We start from the raw sequence: 18,499 nt of genomic DNA on the forward strand, positions 1-18,499 counted from the left end.
CCACATACAGCATTTCCGGTTCTAAATTCAGTACTAATGACACAACTGGACTAAGAAAGAAGTAAACTTTTTGAAGGCAGTTTTGAAAAGAGTCCAAAAATGTGTTGGTATCTGCAAAGAGCAGTCTTTGATCATCCAGCCCTATAGAGAGCTACTGGTGCCACAGGCCCATAGGGCTGCACTTCTGAGGCTCACTGGAGGAGGGGTGGAGCGCCCTGCCCCGGTCCCTCAAGGAAAACCATCTGGATATGCTCACCCTGCTCCCAGCAACGCACTCATCGCCCACAGAGCAAAGCTGCATGAAACATGCACAGCAGCTCTGATGCGAGGGCAGGGGAATTATGATCAAGAGTTTTTAAACGAGAGAAAAAAACTAATGCAACATAGTTAAACTCTCACCCGCACAGAACCAAACCGGCAACTATCTTAAGAGAAGAGTCTACATCAAATGATAGAATAAAAATTTAGAAAACAAATAAAAAGCATTTTCTTGACTTATTTGACTGCTGAACGGGTTTGCTAACCTTAAAAATCATGTGGAAAAATCCTGGACGTAAAAACTAGGGCAATCAAATGAATGCACAAAATTAGTCCAATTAATTACGAAAACATAATGCAATATGAAAATGAATGCAATTAATCATGCCCCCTAAACCTTAGCTAAAACAAAATTTCAATAATTTATGTTCAAAAATGTTTTTCAATTATTTAGTCATCTGCCTCAGTAATGTAATGTCTAATGTAATGAATAGTCTTCAGTTAAGGAAGTTTCACAGCAAAAATACACTAATAAATTCAATCAATTAATTAGAATTTCGTGAAATGAATTAGATTACATTTTTAATTAACTGATAGCTCTAAACATCATTTTAGGTGCATTCATATTTGCATATTTATGCATTATGCTATGCCAGTTTTTATTATAGTGCAAGTAGTGTGTTCACATCAGTGTTATTTTTTTATTTTATATACTATTATATTTACGAACAGACTTGTCATATTTTACAGACTTTAGTGTTTTTTTTTATATTTCTATCCATCTTTAATTTTTTTCAGTTGTAGTAGTCATTCAGCTTATTTTCTTTCAGTTTGTTGCCAATGGTTATTTTAAGATCTAATATATATGTTTTATTTAATATCAACTTTATGTCAATGAACGAAAACCATTTTAATAGTATTAGTTAACAATAACAACACTGGTTCACACTGACAATTCTAACAAGAGAGAACACAGTGCATAATATAAGTGCGTATTGTATAATACATTATGCAGTACATAATTCGAGACACAACTAGTCATGATCTACAATTCAATATAAGAGCTATAAATCAGGCTGCAATTGAAAATTGTTTGGGATCGACAAATAAAGGTACCCGAAAGCACACAGCACTATAAAGACAAACAGAAACAAAAAAGTTATGTAATCATACATCATCCAGTGGGGGATCAAAAAGATGACTAATGCATTATGGGTTATAAGGGCTTTATAGCATACAGTGCCTCTATATCTCACCAATTAGGCCTGTCTGACCTTATCCAGAGAGTTCTGTGCCAGCTATGTCACCATTCTCTACTGTGCACAAGCCAGACAAGTACAGACAAGCATCAAATCAAAGGCTGATGCATGAAATTCATCACAAAATCAATACCTTTACTCCACAGTACATGGAAGTACAGCTCATCCAACGGTTGATTTAGGAGAACCAAGCAAATCCTCTGTTTTCCTGGTGAAAGGACACAAAAAGTGAACATTAATTGGCAGATATATTTCAATAGTATCCTGTGGTTATGATGTAGTCTCTTTCATTTGCAGTGTACCACTGAGAAAAATGCATTGTAATGTTTGGTTTAATCTGGTGAGATAAATAGAAGCCGCTAATGAAAACAGCAAGAGTAATAACTGTGATAATACAGGCTTATGCCTTTGGTAATTGCCTAAACACAAATTCTGAGGCAATTTTGCAACTGTTAGATGTGCTTTATGTGCAACAATTTAAAGCAAACTGTGTGATATTAACAAATCAATTTCAGCTCATTTTACAGATATTATATAACACAAATATATCACTTGCATTCTTAGTGATGCTATTTAACAGATTTTTTTAAACAGTTAAAAAAAAATAAAAAATAAAAATAAAAAGTAAAAAAAAAAAAAAAAAAAAATGGGAAATGCTATGAAATAAATTCTTAATCTTAATCTTACACTTTTTATAGTAAAATATAATCTCTTTTATTTTTTTTTAGAGGCGAACCCTATAATTCCATTGTATTTTTATATAAACAAAAGGTTTTTAGAAGTAGTGACAAGAAAAGTATGGTAAATAATGGGACGAAAAGGTGCCAACAGGTCCAACTCAAACTCACAGCACCAAAGCTCAATGTGTGCATAGTGCATCGAACCGCTAAACCGCAGTTATAACATATAATAACCTTTCTGTCACATATTGATCCAACTATACAGCCTGAAACACTATAAATAAGACATATAATTTTGTGTTATTTATATTTCAAGATAATGTTCTGTAAGGCCTCCCAGTGCACAAAAACAGTGCAAGATGCATGGGTCCACACATTTAATTGCTAACATTTCAGCCAAGCTACTCACACATTGATAATTATAGTTATTCCAACATGAAGCTAATCAAATGTTTCTCCATGCAGCACAACGCTACAATTGAAGTCTCTACATGGCGAAATGCTGGCATACGTCAGCATTAGATCATTGTTTTTAGTGCACATTGTTAAAAAAGAATCACCAACAGGATGAGGAAACGTGACAAGTGAAGCACACAGTGTATGTGTCAAAACTGTCTCCGAATAAATCACAAGTATACTGATGTGGGCGTGAACAGAACACATCTTGCGGAACAGACTGGGGAAATATCAAGGTCCTGAGGTGCGAAAACAGTGTATAAAATAACGAGAGCTATCGCAACACCCTAGGCATTGGTGAAAGGACAACAGCTGTATTTTGCAACACTTATAAAAAATCAGTTTTTCACATTTCAGTCACAGATCTCCTTTTCCTGTAAATTGCATTTTTGACAGCATGCACTTTTAGTAGGGCACCAAGGACGTTTTCCACATTTGAATACTCTTCTCTGGGAATTATCAATTGAAATACACAGAAATTATCATATACCAAATTAGCTGAGAAGCTTGCTGTTCATTAGGATACAACGCATTTGCAATTCAACACATAAACAAGCTGGGTTTGATTAGTTCACAAATTGGAATGAATAGGACATGAAACGCAATTTCATATTCTAAACAGAGTTCCATTAAACATAAATGTATTGAATATGTATGAATCGAAGGATCGTAAGGACACGCCGAGACTTGAGAATCGCGTATTTTTGGATTAGGTCAAAAATCTAGGCCATGTCTTCAGTCTTCTTTCACTGAAGGGCTATATAGAACATATCAGAGAAGTGTAAAGTCACATCTATCTATTCCAGGGTGTTTTTGTTCTCGTGAGTCTTTTGGCTCGAAATCTCTTGAGTATGTGGACCTTATGGGAAAACAGTGTGAAAATTATGCACAGCAAGTATACACTAAAACCCGTTCTTTACATGAGAGATAAGCTCTATAGGAGCAAGATATATTAATTTTGAGAGTGATATATAATTTATACAATTAATATATATATGTTAACGATGACACGAAGTGAAAACACCTTATATTCAGACGTGCATGATTTGCAAGCAGGATTTCATTTTACAGGTAAAATGAACCAAAAGAAAAAAGGTTTAACTCACACTGAAAAGTCAATTAAATGCCCATGAGGAGGATGAAATACTATAGAAATTGCAAAATTAAGATGTGACCATTGGACAATAAATGTTCATGTGGGCACAGCAAAACAGGAAGAAACGATACATGTTAACTGCAAAAGACTTTAAAGAGTTTCTGGTGGTTTCACACTTAATTCTTCACCTTTAATTCTTAGTCTCCAGTGCCCTCATTTTCCAGAACTGCAAACTACCTGCAGTTTCCAGAAGCACAAGGTGTCAGATTCTCTGAGATTTTGCTAAGGCAAGGAATCCTCAAACATGACACACACTTTATAAGAATCACAAGCTGATTGTCATAAATAGATGAAGACTGACTTTTAAAAAAGTTGCACGGACAGATAGGTTGAGAGTGACTCTTGAGGGACCAGCACCAGTTCAAGTCAGACAACAGCGGCGGTGGCGAGGGAGTCACGGTGAGAACTGCTACTAACAATGAGCAAGACGGACCTTTCAGGGTAGGAGATGGACTTAAAATGAACTCCAAAAACTCACTGCCAGATTGAGGAAGATCAATTCTTCAAACAGTGGTACAAGAGGAAGTGGTGCTGGTCCCTCAAGAGTCACTGTCAATCTATCTGTCTATAAAGCCTTTAAAACAATCAGTCTTCATGTATTTCACAACACTTCACCTTGTGATTCTTAGTAAGGGATTTCAGAATTGTTCCTTAGCAAAGTCTCTGAGAAACTGACACCTTGTACTTCTGGAGACTCGATTACCTGTAAAAGAAAACCTGCTTAATAATGTTTCACTTCCCTCATTAACAATTATATATAACTTTTAAATGATTATATAGTAATAGTTATTAAGATTGATGTGGTTTGGAATTGGTAAAATGTGCTTGGAAAAAAAAATATGATCAGAACATTGACTTGCCTATCTCACGCACTGTAATAATGCTAGTCCTCTTCAGGCTTTTGCACTCCACCACTGCAGCAGTGTTTGTTGTCTCATCCCATATTTATAAAATATAAACATTAGATGAAAAAGTCTAAATGAAATAACTTAAAATGAAAATTAAAAATGTTGCCTTGGAAACCAACTGAAATAAAATAAGTTTAAATTGAAATATTAAAATATCTAAAACTGAAAACCATATATTAAGAATACATTTAAATATTACAAACTTTAATATATATTTTTTTATATAAAAATAACAAAAGCACATACAAAATGTAATCCTACAATAATAATAATAATAATACCGTAATAACACTGTACTGCAGTCTACAGCCAAAACCGCTCTTAACATTTCTAAAATGTATTCTAATTACAGTAATAATGGCTGAGCCTAACGTTTTATAGAGCATAGGCCTTTTCAGTCTCGTTAAACAGCATTGTGTGCGGTCTGAATAAGACGCAGGTTTTAAAATAAGGCACACAAATTGTACAATTTATTGAATTTGACAGTAAACAACCTTCACCACTTTACCAGCAAAAATTTGTAGGGAACCGGACATAAGTTGATGTTAGTCGTTGAGAATGCATTCATTACTGTAATGACCACAGGCGGTCTCAGACATATTGAAAGCATGGCTGCGATTCTTGGCCAATCATTAGAACCTGATTACTTACTTTCTGGTCATGTATTTATGGGACACCTACCCAGACAGGGATAAATATCATTTTGAATGAAAAAATCCTCCAGAACAGATCTATTATTTTGCTGTAGACTGCTCTCAGGTTAAATGGGGCTGTTTTGTCCAGTTATTGCATGTGGGGGTGGGGCTCTGGAAAAAGTTAACTTGACTGGGATCATTAGCTGATTGCCAAACTGCTTCTACAATCCTGTTAAAAAGCAAAAAACTAAACCAGCATTGCCTGAACTTAGAAATAAATCACTGTTAATTTGGCTTGTTTTAATAGTTCCTGATTTTTGCTCAAGAAAACAGCAGTTTAAAACAGTTTTAGGTTCATCTATTCTTAGGACCAATAATAAATGTCCAGATCTAATAAAAACACACCCAGAAACCCATAATAAATTTGCCATTATCAATATGACTGTGTTGGTGTAGTCTTATCTGTGCAAAGTAAATGACTAAAAAATTATTACACCTGAATAAACACTGTGGGGAAGCATAAAAACCATAAATGATGGATACAGGAATCCATTTAATTTCTTTGAAAATCTTTTTCTCAGCCATAGTGTATTAAAAAAAGATTTTCATTCAAATTCAGTTATAACGTGTAAGACATAACACATTATAATAACTGTGAACATGCAAAGTGGGCAAATTGTAACTGCGTTGAACTTCTGTGATATATTTATTAGCTGTTTATGTTCTTCTGGACAAAGTGTAAATGCATGCATGGGCAAGAATAAATACATTCAGACATTTAAATGGGTTTCAAATGAATAATTACCTGAAGGCAAAAGGCAATCTAATGGAGCGAATTCATCCATGGTCGTGTTTATAATAAGCTGGATTCATCAACTGAAGAAGAAAACAAATAAAAACATATTAAAAGACAACACAAATAAAGGTCTTCATTTCTGTAGAGTGAAGATCTGGCAAATTAGATGTTCGAACAACAGGTTTCTATTTCTATTATGACAGATAAAGTAATACACTGAAAAATAAAACACAATAGATTATTTAACGTCTAAAATACAAGATAAAAACAAAGGGAAGAAATGTTCATCGCTAAGCTTCTTTCACTTGCCTACATGAACTCTCTGTCCTGTGAATAGTGACTTTTCCTATCTAACTTATGCTCTACTCCTGTAATATGTTACTAGTTTAGCATAGGCAGATTACTGGTCTGCACAGCAGATTATTCTGCCACTTAGAAAAGAGAAGACAACAGCACACATTCGCATGTGTCATTTTGCTCAATAAACAAAAGCTAACATGAGTAACATTTTAGACACAACATTGGCAGTTAGTTACATTTGTATTTTCGCTTATTATAACAAAGCCAAAACAGAATCAAACGTTGCATGCCTCCTATAACAGGAGTGTTTAATTCATGAATGAATGAATGAGTGTTTTTGAATGAATCCATTGAGTGGATAATTCAATGATAATTAGGCCTACCTGTTAGTCTATTTTAATCATTTCAGAAAATAACCTTTTTCAAATTTGCAACGAATGTGCACTTGTAGTGTACTTAATTTTTTAAAGTGCACTTGCGCTTTAGAGAGTACACTTTACAACTGTTTCATAACACAGTTTTTCTCAGTCACTTTGGTGCATTTCTCAGATCACAATTGAAATTCTCAAAACTACTTGTGCAACCTTCATCATCTAGTCAATTGTACACATCATAAAAGCAGTTTCTCATTCTTTTGAACAAATTGCAAATGCTTTTGTAAAAAAAGCAAAGTAAAAACGCACTTTGTAATAATGTCCAATTAAAAGTTTTACTTTAATGTACATTGTTTTAGCTAATAATATTCCGGTGATTAACATAAAGCATGTAAAGTATTATCATTTTAAATTAAGTGTGTTTTTCAGTTATATTTTATTATATTTAAATGTACTACATTACAACTTCAATATTACAAATGAGCAATTAAATGTATACATGACATAAGTTTTATTAGAAATTGCATTAAAGTATATTTAGTTTACCATAAATGTTTGAGTACATTCATCAGGACTTTTTAATCATATAAAATAAATGACATCTATTATTTTTAATATAATTGAAATTAACATGACTGTTCGAAAACATTAGTTTGCGCTTAAATATTTCCATAATAAGTACTCTTTTTAAAAGTATGTTAAAGTGTACTTATTTTTTCATTTAAACACCTAATTTAAATGATCAATTGAAAAGTTTCAAGCTTCAGTTCACGACCAGAAAGAGAATTGAATTGATTGTTGTATTCTGTACAGAAGCAGATATCTTATCCTGGCTGATTATGAAAGCACTGGTTGAGAGGACGCTTTATATGCGAGATAAATATTTAATTATTTACTCAACACACAGTGCAAAATGTCATTACTTGGATCAATCCCGCTGAGAGTAACAGATCAATGAAGGTAGAGAGGTGCATCCCTAACACTCTGCCAAAATGGATCAACATAGCAACTAAAAGGGGCTAATCCAACCTGACACCCACAAAACTATTGATGAAAGTAGAGTGCTGTCAAAAAGACATTGCAACAGAAACTCAAGAAACTCAAACTCAAGCAGTTGGGCCTTAAAGGAATAGCTAGTTCACTTCAAAATGAAAATTCTGTCCTCATTTACTCACCCTCAAGTTGTTTCAAACCTGTATGAATTTCTTTCTTGTGCTAAAAACAAAATAAGATATTTTGAAGAATATGGGTAACCAAACAGTTGATGACTTCCATCATCAAGCCTATTTGTTTCCTAAGTCAGTGTGGCCCATCAACTGTCTGGTTACCAACATTCTTCAAAATATCTTCTTTTGTGTTCAGCAGAAGAAAGAAATTTATTCATACAGGTTTTAAACAACTTGAGGGTGAGTAAATGATGACATAATTGAATAAAGTGAACTATTCCTTTAAAGGAGCAGTGCACCCAAAAATTAAAACTCATAATTTATTGTATTATTTTATCATTATTTATTTACTCTCATGTCCAATAAAACCCGTATGTCTTTCTTTCTTTAGTGCAGACACAAAAAGAGACAGTTTAAAGTATCGTCAATTTTTTATTTATTTTGCCAGCTTCAAAAAAGGATGCAAAAACCCCATAATTGTCCCATGAAATTGGTTCATATGACTCATGCACTTTATTATAATAGTTCTGAAGTCATGTGAAGCCAGTATTGAGTGAAGAATTTAAAGGAATAGTTCACCCAAAAAATTTAATTATGCCATATACATGACTTTCTTCTTTCAGCCGAACACAATCAGAGTTATATAAAAAAATATCCTGGCTCTTCCCAGATTCACAATGGCATTGAATAGTTCCTGAGTTGTCAAAGCTCTAAAAACCGCATCCATCCATCATAAAAGTAATCCATACAACTCAAGTGGGTTAATAAATGCCTTCTGAAGCGAAGCGGTCAGAGGTCACCCTTCAGACAGAACTCGGCTATCTTGTGAACGCACTATTGCCAGAAACCAGTTATTATAGTAATTGCCATTACATTTATTAACCCACTGGAGACGCATGGATTACTTTTATGATGGATGGATGAGCTATGGGAGCTTCAAAAACCCAGGCATTATTTAATGGCATAACAAAGCTGTGAAGAGCCAGGATATTATTTAATATAACTCTGATTGTGTTCGGCTGAAAGAAGTCATACACCTATGGGTTGAGGGTGAGTAAATTATGGGATAAATAACATTTTTGGGTGAACTATTCCTTTAAGTCATATTATCAATGGCTGTTTGTATGCAAATAAACTATTTATAATTGGACTGATGGCTCAATTGGACTGAAAAGCTTTGATATAAACACGTCAATCAATGCAAATCCAAATTGAATTTCTATTTGATTGAAAAGGGAAATAATACAATCAACATTTTCTCAATTGGATTCAAAAATACTTTACGCACGTGCCCGGGGCTGTAATGCGTACGTTTGCATATGCATTGCCCCTTAAGAATGTGTGTATGTTTTTTTACATCTCATGAACTGCTTAGTGGAGGAGACTGAATATACTATTTGCTAAAAAAGCTCTCCAAAGTCAGACAGTACATGTCATCAAGACAAAATTATTTTCGGAAAGCATGTACAACACATGTAAACGGACATGTGAACCATACTTTTTTAGGGTTCATAAACAGAACTTTCAGAATCTGAAGTTGCATTGGATTCATTCCGACAGGTGAAAACTGGTGCAAGCAGACATACAATGAATCAGTTGATTGAGTTCACAAAACCAGTCTGAATAATTCATTTATAAATCGGACTTGTCTGACTCTCAAGTTCGACTCACTGCCTCAATAAACAGTTGCAGCAGAAAATGATCAATTAGCGAATCGAATATTAGTCGGTTCCTCACACAAAGCTCATTATCACTTGACTTCAAAAAGCTTAGATTATGGCATACAAGTCATAGTCTACTTAAATGCAAAAAATGTTTTGTCATTTTTGGATCTGGAAAACCTTGAACGTTCCCATTGATTGTAACTGCATGGAAAAGAGTGTCCAGTCCAATACTTTACAATTTCTCCATTTGTGTTCCAGAGAAGAAAGTCACACTTGTGCTTGTTGAATAAGTTTCTTTTGAGAATGTGCAATTATGTACAAAGATGTTATGCGTGAAATAGAGGCAATTACTATTATTAAATTGTTAACAAGGTGATTCTGAGGGGTAAACAGAAACACCTCACAATTACTGTCTTTATCACAACACAATAAAATACTAAAGTTGGAGTTTTTTTTATTTCAAAAGGCAAGACTGCCAGTAGTTAAAAAATCAGCCTTGTCAACGGCTAAAGTAAGTTCTTTCTTTCCTCCATTGTGTTTTTAATTAATTTGGCCCTTGTTGTGTCGTTTTTTCCCTCTGGGTGTTTTTGTAATTACTTCTATTGAATGAAATTTCAAGGCTCTCTGACTTAGTCTGGGGAAATTCTCTGCTTGACATCAGTTCTTGTTGTACTTTAAAGAAGAGCCAGAGTTCATTCTAAGGTTGAGTGCCCAAATAATTTACAGTTTACAAACTTTAATAACTCCCTCATTATGTGCACAAGTAAATCACACAAGTGCTTCTTCAGGGACAGAATGTATTTTTAATGAAAGTCAAATATCATTATCGACAGCTTTCAGCTCTGGCACGATTTCACTCAAATCTTTAGCAAAACTCGCAACTTCATACATTTTGCAGGCCGAGTTTAAAGCAAACCTCAAGAGATATCGTAAAGAAATGATTAACGTTACATCACGAAGATGAATAAAAACAGAGGATGAACTATGAGAAACAATCCGTCCATAAAAGTGATGGAGAAGATAGACATGCCATCACAGTCAGTGTGCAGCGAGAGAGCCCACAGCGACACAAGCACTTACTGAACACTTGACATTTGGCTCTGTCTCTAAACCTAGAGAGCAGACTAACTTACCTAAACAGCAGGCGTAACGTTATGCGCGTTCAGCGTTTGAGTAGAACTACGTTTTTTGGGGGGGCATCAAACGCGCATAACATCGCTGTCTAGGTAGTCACCTCGCTAGGTTAATATACAGCGTGTATCTCGTGTACTCACTCTGTGCATGGGTAACGTTATCCAGCAGCATGCGTCCAGTCCACATTTGTGTACAATCAACGAGTGCCGAAGAAAGCGCTTGAGCTCCACAATACTGTGTGAGGTTTGTCACAGCGACATCTAGAGGTGGAATTTACACCTACACGGATCCCATTGAGGTCGTCATCCAGAATGCGACGACAGACAGACAGACAGACAGACAGACAGACAGACAGACAGACAGACAGACAGACAGACAGACAGATATATAGATACTGTAGACAGACAGACAGACAGACAGACAGACAGACAGATAGATACTGTAGACAGACAGACAGACAGACAGACAGACAGATAGATAGATAGATAGTTTGGTTGTTTAGGCAATAGCATGCAGAATTGATAAATACTTTGCACAGCCTACTCTATTCAGATTGGTCAATCACAGGCTAGCATTCAAAAGTCAAATATGTGTGCATGATAATCTAATATATAAGGCAACTGATCAACCTGTAGAAATGACTTGACTTCCACACAGCACAGCCCTCACACACACCTTACTTTATTTATCAACTAAACAAATATGTCATGGTCTCTCTGGTTTCATGTCAGCACTGTACAAATAGCAGTGTGTTTTGCCACATATACATAAATCATAAATTATCCATCAGCGACTTGGCCTCACCCAGAGAAAAAGACCCATCACAAATATGGCTTTCTGTCAGCCGGTGGTAAACAAAAGGCAGTTCTAATTTGATAAGGGACACCAAGGTTAAATTTTGCCTGCACAGCACACGATCCAGGGTCGCCAAGGCTTTCTCAGCCAGCTGTAAAATTATTCTGCTGTATAACAGCTTGGGCAAGACTGATAAGGCCGATTTCCTGAGACAAGCCGGTAAGAAAAGCACGAGCTTGTATCGTCGGAGTCGCCTGCCATTTCGTACACATTGATACGTCCTGCCTGGCAAGAAACAGATAAACATAACCAGATTATTGGAGTTGCATGAATATTAACAGTAAAGGAGTGTGTGTTATTGTGTGTGTGTGTGTGTGTGTGCGTGCGTGTGTGTGTGTGTGTGTGTGTGTGTGCGTGTGTGTGTGTGTGTGTGTGTGTGTGTGTGTGTGTGTGTGTGTGTGTGTGTGTGTGTGTGTGTGTGTGTGTGTGTGTGTGTGTGTAATACTTGATTGAGAAACCAGAGCATTGATTTCTTGCTTTTGAACAATTGTAAAAGTGCTATCATTGACATACATGCCCTTCTAACTTTTCTGGCAGACTCTGCAAACTATAATGATAACGATAACTATTGGTGATTGGGAGATGCCATGTGGTATTCTTTGGACTGTTTAATAATCTAAACTCTGTGTGCAAATCTTCCATGTTATTGTTCCACATGTTTGAACAGATTTGTTGATGTGCGATAACATCAAGACTTTATTTTCAACACTTGGACTCAATTAGTGTCACTGGGAAATTCCTTCCAGATAAAGCTATTACAATAAAGATAAAAGCATGACTTTGTCCAACAAGAGTTTTAACATCAGATAAAAAGACTAATAGCAGAGCTATACGAAATATACATCTTTCACTATTTTTGCATGAGGTTCATTTAATAAATAAACATGTTCGATTAGCTTAACAAAGTGCAATTAATTTTTTTTTTGGATTGGATTTGTTCTAGTCTTGTGGAGAAAAAAACAACTATATAAAGTCAGTTTATATAGCCTCCTTGTTAGAGGCAAAAATAAACAAATAACTAAGTTTATGATAGAAATAGAAAGTTCAAAGGAGTGTGTTGAGCTTGGTGGCCACCAATTTCATCTCACACGTGGTGAAAAGCTTTACCACTAAAGACTGTCAGCCAATTTGTCTGGCCACAGAATATCAGAAAAATACAAACAACATTTCTTCCCAGCAGTGTTCCCTGTTTAATGATTAATTAAAAGCTCAGTCATCATTTGAAATTTCATATTTCTTTTTCCCTGAGCTAATTCAGAAAATATTATTTCGTTAGTCTCTCAGATATACATAAAAGGTATATCAGATGCAATGGTCTATCACAAATAAAGTAAAATATTGATGATAGGATGCAATTAAAGTTGTTCTGGGTTTAGAATAAAGTGTTTGTTTAGCATTACTATCTAAATGATTCAAAAGTAAATAATGAATGGCTTTGCATATTAGCCATAAATGACCAGAGAATAAACGATGTGACTCAAGCTCTTGTGCTTTTGATTAATGTATTCATAACAGCGCGCAAGGCTCTGAAACTGTTTTGAGATAAAAGTGTTGTCAGACAAACAATATTAAACTTTTACAGCTATGCAAAATGAAATGAGAGAGATTATTAATGGAGGTAAATCAAATAGCTAAGGAAAAATGGTGCTTTAAAAAGTAAATAAAGTGCAGAAAAAGAGAGAGGTGTAAATATGTTTTTAAATCAAATGTTTCACTTAAACATTGTGTTTCTTTCACCTTCTGATGCTCATGCATTTTCAGTCTTGTTCTTTAAAACAGGGCAACGCTTAAATGTAACATTTATTGTTTTAACATTTTGATCATGTTTTCATATATAATTGTCAAATACAATTAATCTTCACAGACTACCGCAGGGGTTCTACACTCTGTTCCTCAAGGAACACTTTCCTGCAGAGTTTTACTCCGAACCTAATCAAACACACATGAACAAGGCAAGCTAATCAAGTTCTTTATGATTACAGGGTTATTACATGGTGCTTCTCAAATGGAAGTCCAGTCCAGTCCTTCCTCAGGCTATAGAGTGCTCCTCAGCCTTAAATAATGAGAAGGTCGAAGTGCGCATGACTACGATATTAAAATGTGAAAAATGCTTTATATAAAAAAGAAACGTTAAATTAGCTGCCTTTCTATTAATGCAATCGGTAATGGCAACCATGTGGTCTCCAGTGATTATGCACAGCTTAGCATTATGTAATTCATTTACAACAAAACAGAAGAAAACATTTTTTGTCTTGCATTACGTTGTAAAATTGGACAAACTCAATACCGATTATTTTTCTGTTCATTCTTTTTTGTGAATTAGAATGTGTGCAAAGGTTTTTGGAGGACACGAAGGATACACTTGATGCACACTTCAAAACAGGCTGAATGAAAGATGCAAAACAAAGGTTGTCTTCCTTCAAAGGATCCTTTAAAGGTGCTGTATGTGTCATAACACAGAAGGATGCAACACAGCTGATATCCAAATAACAAGTTTATCTGCAGGTTTGGCAGACAATTGAAGTCAGCATGAGAAACTGAGAAATGGGCAGTTGTAGAAGGAATGGCAGTGGATAGCGGTCTTATCTGAAGCAGGTGCAGAGTGTTGGAGATGGTGGACAACTGAAGAAGGGTGAATCGTACAGGTAAGTGGTTCAGGTTTGAACAACGAGACTAGACACAGTGAACTGGGGTTTGACTGCTTACATGGAGTGGAGTTGGTGAGGGCGAATGATGGCAGGTGTGGATGATTGTGAAGTGTGTGCAGGTGTGAGCCAGGAGGGGTTTATGGGAAATGTGGTGCGGAGGTGACCGATGATGGTGAAGGGACTGGACTGGTGACTGAGGATTGTATGTATAACATTTTGACTACTAAAGCACAAAAATACCATAGTACTGTATGTTTGCAGATATTTAGGAAACATTTTAAGTTCACATATTTGTTTCTTAGAAAAACAACGTTATTCTACCTTGAAATATGCTTTCCGTGTCGGAATTTCAGTTTTTGTTTAGGTCTGTGTGATCCCGCCATCTGCCAATTCACCCAATAATATTTCGACACCCCGGGTTGCCAGCTGGCTGGAAACACAGCGTATTGTAGCCACGGAAGCCAGCAAACAAACTAGGTTTAGAGATCACAGATTCTACCAAACCTAAAAAGCTTCGGCATCCATATATTAAAACACGGATGAATAAACTCATCAACTTACAGTGTAAGTGCTCATCGGCTTCCATTGTCCATTGCTCTTATTCCTGTTGCGTGTTCTCAAACTGGTAACCTGCGTGAGTGTCGAGTCTGGGGAGGAGGGGACTGGAGTTTGTCAATATTACATACTGCACCTTTAAATTGAGGCATATCAGATGAGATATGCAGGCAGCCTTCCAATTGAGAAGCACCTATAGGTGATTTTTATCAAGGTTGGAGCAAAACCCTGCAGTAAAGTGGACCTCAAGAACCTCTGATCAACTGTGTCATTACTCATTATTTTGAGTGAATCATTGAATCATTCAGCCAACCGTTCAAAACACTGATTAATCATGATCATATCATGATCAACTAAATGCTGTATGTAGTAAGTATGTGCAGTTTCCGAAAATACATCCAAGAGTTTTACAAGGCAGTTTGTTATTGTAGGGACATTGACTTTTGACATCAAAATTGAAATTTTCACGCCCCTAAACATGACGCTAAACAAAACGCACTGTGAATGATTGCTTATTACATGTCAGTCAGACCAATGAAAGCTGTCCAGACCTTCTGCCGTCAGTCTAAAGGATTGGCTGCACGAGACTAGCTGGAAAGTGACTGGCTTTATGAATGAATCATTGAATTATTTAGTCAACCATTTCATTAAAAACACTGATTCATTCATAAATAAATAAAAAAATGTATGAGTGAATAGTTGAATCATTTAGTTAATATTTGTTCAAATCATGGATTCATTCAGGAACAAATCAGCAGTATTTATAAGTGAATCACTGAATCATTTAGTCAAATGATTCGTCAAAAACACTGATTTATCCAGGAATGAAAAAAATATATTGTCTTTGTGGGTGAATTATTTGATCATTTACTAAACTGATTAATTGACCAAAACACCTGTTAGTAACTCAAGTTAGTAATGCAACGATTAATTGCTCTGTGGCTTCATCTGGAAAAAGATAATCTCGATGTAAAATTTGGACTATATATGACAATCAAGACTTACCAGCTGACTTGTGCAGACCAAAATGCTGATCATCTTTTAAAAGTAGCTATTATTTTTGTTTATATTTAGTACATTTTAAAAATAGAAACTCCTAAACATTAACATAAATTCTAACTTTGAGAAAGTCTGAGAACCATGCAGTGCAATTTTCACAACCGCATGCTTTCAGCAGGTCAATAACGCTTATAGTGCCTCTTAAGCTGCCACAGTGATTGTGCATCAGACATGTTTTAATGGATCCTGCCTGCAAGTAACCGATATTACTGAATCAGAACACAACCAGATTGAAGTATCTGAGAAGACTGAAATTATGTGTAGATGAAACACTGAACTCTCAGATTGTTCGCTGCTGCAATAAGTAGACCTGAAAATTGTTTTAAAATTGCATTTTATGGTAAATTTGTGATCATCTTCACAGTCATTTAAATTCTCTCCATTTTTGTATCAAAACCATTTCATGTTGAGCAGAGACCGTCTCATACTGTAATGGATATGCTTCAAACATCTCTGAAGATTATGAAGCGTTTCTTTAACATTCTGTGCATTGTGCTGCTACAGTGTAGATATATTCAACAAAATGGGAACCATAACAATAAACTTATACCTTAAAAAATCCTCCTCATCCTCATCATCATCATCACTATCAGTTGTTGTAGTAGTAATAGCATTAGTGTCCACTCTATCTCCACCTTTTAACCCTCATGCTTGAGACTGAATGCTGTTTTTATGTTTTGGATCCATCTTGTTCATTCATGCTTAGCTGGGGTCTTTGAAACCCCAAACACAAATAAATGTAACATTTTCAAGGAGGACAGTTGAAGCGTGTTATTAACTTGACATTTTATTTATAATCAGTTCTCATTAGATTAATTCAAGAAGTATCAACTTTATTTTCGTTAAAGGGATAGATAAAGGTGAGTAAATCATGGGCTAATTTTAATTTTTAAACTATCAAATTTAAGTATCAATTTCTTTAAGTTCTTTGAGCACAACTTTAAGTATCAACTTGTTCTTTTTAAGCTATTAAAATGACCATGAGAGTTAAAAACAACATTCAAATGCATTCACAACACATTTAACTTCTTGTTGCATATTTACTGTAAAGGTGACAGAAAACATAATAATGTAGGACATAATAGGAAATAATGTAGACTGGGCTTGATTATAAATGATTCGTTGGTTTGTGAGCAACTTCGGTCTTTGGTAACTTTGGTTACATTTTGTGATATTACTGGTTCTTTTTCCCCTGCCAACACAGCTTTGGTTACGTCAGAAGTTGTTGAAGAGGAAGATAATATTTGTATGATTATGAAAATCGAAATAAAATGCAAAGACAAATCAGGCACAGACCAAAAAGGGCACGTGTTAAATTTATGATTTCATTCTGTTTTAAATGATATCAGACTAGCTGGATAAATTAGTTCAAATTTCTGACTCCATTAAAAACATGAAATTAGCTTTTGGACGTTGAATAATTACCCGATGAGTCACACTGCATGGCTTGAGTCCATTCATGAGATTTGCCATTCGAAAGGAACAATATGACATAGAAGAAGAGAGATGGAAAGGTAGTTAAAGTATTGAAAGGTAAAGGGAAGTTAATAATACATGAAGCTTCACTATTTCTAGGAAAATATTTTCATTTTGACAAAGAGCAATGAAGGGTCACCAGACAATGTTAACTCAGATGATATGAAGGTCGTTCAGTCTGCTATCAAATAAGGCTGAGCTTATGCAGCATTTATTAGGGTATCAAACTGATAGCATTAACAAAGACATGAATTTAAATATATTGAAATATAAGGCACTACACTTCGCGTTTAATTTCCTCTGCATTCTTTCTCAGATTGAAGTATGATGAGACACCTATTTCAGTCATAACACTTTTCATATTTAAAACATCTACGGCTTGTCTACACCTTCTATGTCAGAATGCTGAGAAGAGCCTAAAAATAAATTTGACTAGCAGGTCCTGTGCTCTCTCAACCATAGAATCTGTGTTGGCAGGTCAAGTTAAGCTACATATGCTCGGCTCAGTTTGAGAACAGAATACTAAACAGGACGACTGAGTTCAATATGCCGAAATCTCCCTGTTTTAAAAGAACAGAGATGGCTGCATGGATGTGTTGTCAGAGCATACTGGAGCAACATTCTTTCATTTCATTGTGTCATACTGATATTTTACATATTTATTAAGCAAAAGTTTTTTGGCATTCTTTGTTTCTATGATTTTTTTCTGTCTTGTAAAATGTAACTAAACACTGAAGTTCTAGCTTTGCGAAATGTGAGGATTCTCATTGAAAAGTATAGGTCTAAGTCAATGCTCATGGATAATTCAGATCAAAATATGAAAAAATAAATCTTTATGCATTTGCAAACTGAATGTTGTTTCATAAAAAAACATTTTTTTGGGCACGCTTAGTATTTGGCTGTATCAAAAATGACTTTCTCATCCTCAGAACCACAGTGGCTCATGAAATGGAGCACATTGCATTTTTCATACTGTATTTTGCACAACATGATAAATTACCACATTAAACTTCTTCAATAGCCCAATAGAATGTTTTTCTCATTTCGAGTCATGAATATGAATACAACTGAATGTTTAGCTTACACTTAACAAAAGCAATATTCATCATCAACTGCACTT

The 18,499-nt window shown here is 35.1% G+C and overlaps 1 protein-coding gene across 8 annotated transcripts in view; it reads right to left on the reverse strand.

Annotated features, from left to right (window-relative positions):
* Positions 1-11,048, reverse strand: part of tpk1 (thiamin pyrophosphokinase 1) — a 60,967-nt gene extending 49,919 nt beyond the window's left edge. For 2 of the 8 annotated variants that reach the window (XM_079602635.1, XM_079602632.1), the window contains exons 1-3: positions 10,786-10,949; positions 6,158-6,228; positions 1,651-1,725 (exon numbers count right to left, since the gene is read on the reverse strand). In XM_079602635.1, the coding sequence (XP_079458761.1) occupies positions 1,651-1,725; positions 6,158-6,197 (115 nt within the window). In that variant the 5' untranslated portion in view covers positions 6,198-6,228; positions 10,786-10,949. Of the gene's footprint in view, positions 1-1,650; positions 1,726-6,157; positions 6,229-10,603; positions 10,740-10,785 lie in introns of those variants that run through there. The other 6 variants (XM_079602634.1, XM_079602631.1, XM_079602633.1 and 3 more) reach the window with 6 other exon arrangements.
* Between the last annotated feature and the right edge of the window lie 7,451 nt (positions 11,049-18,499).

This window comes from Phoxinus phoxinus (genome assembly GCF_949152265.1).
Source record: "Phoxinus phoxinus genome assembly, chromosome: 24".
NCBI lineage: Eukaryota > Metazoa > Chordata > Actinopteri > Cypriniformes > Leuciscidae > Phoxinus > Phoxinus phoxinus.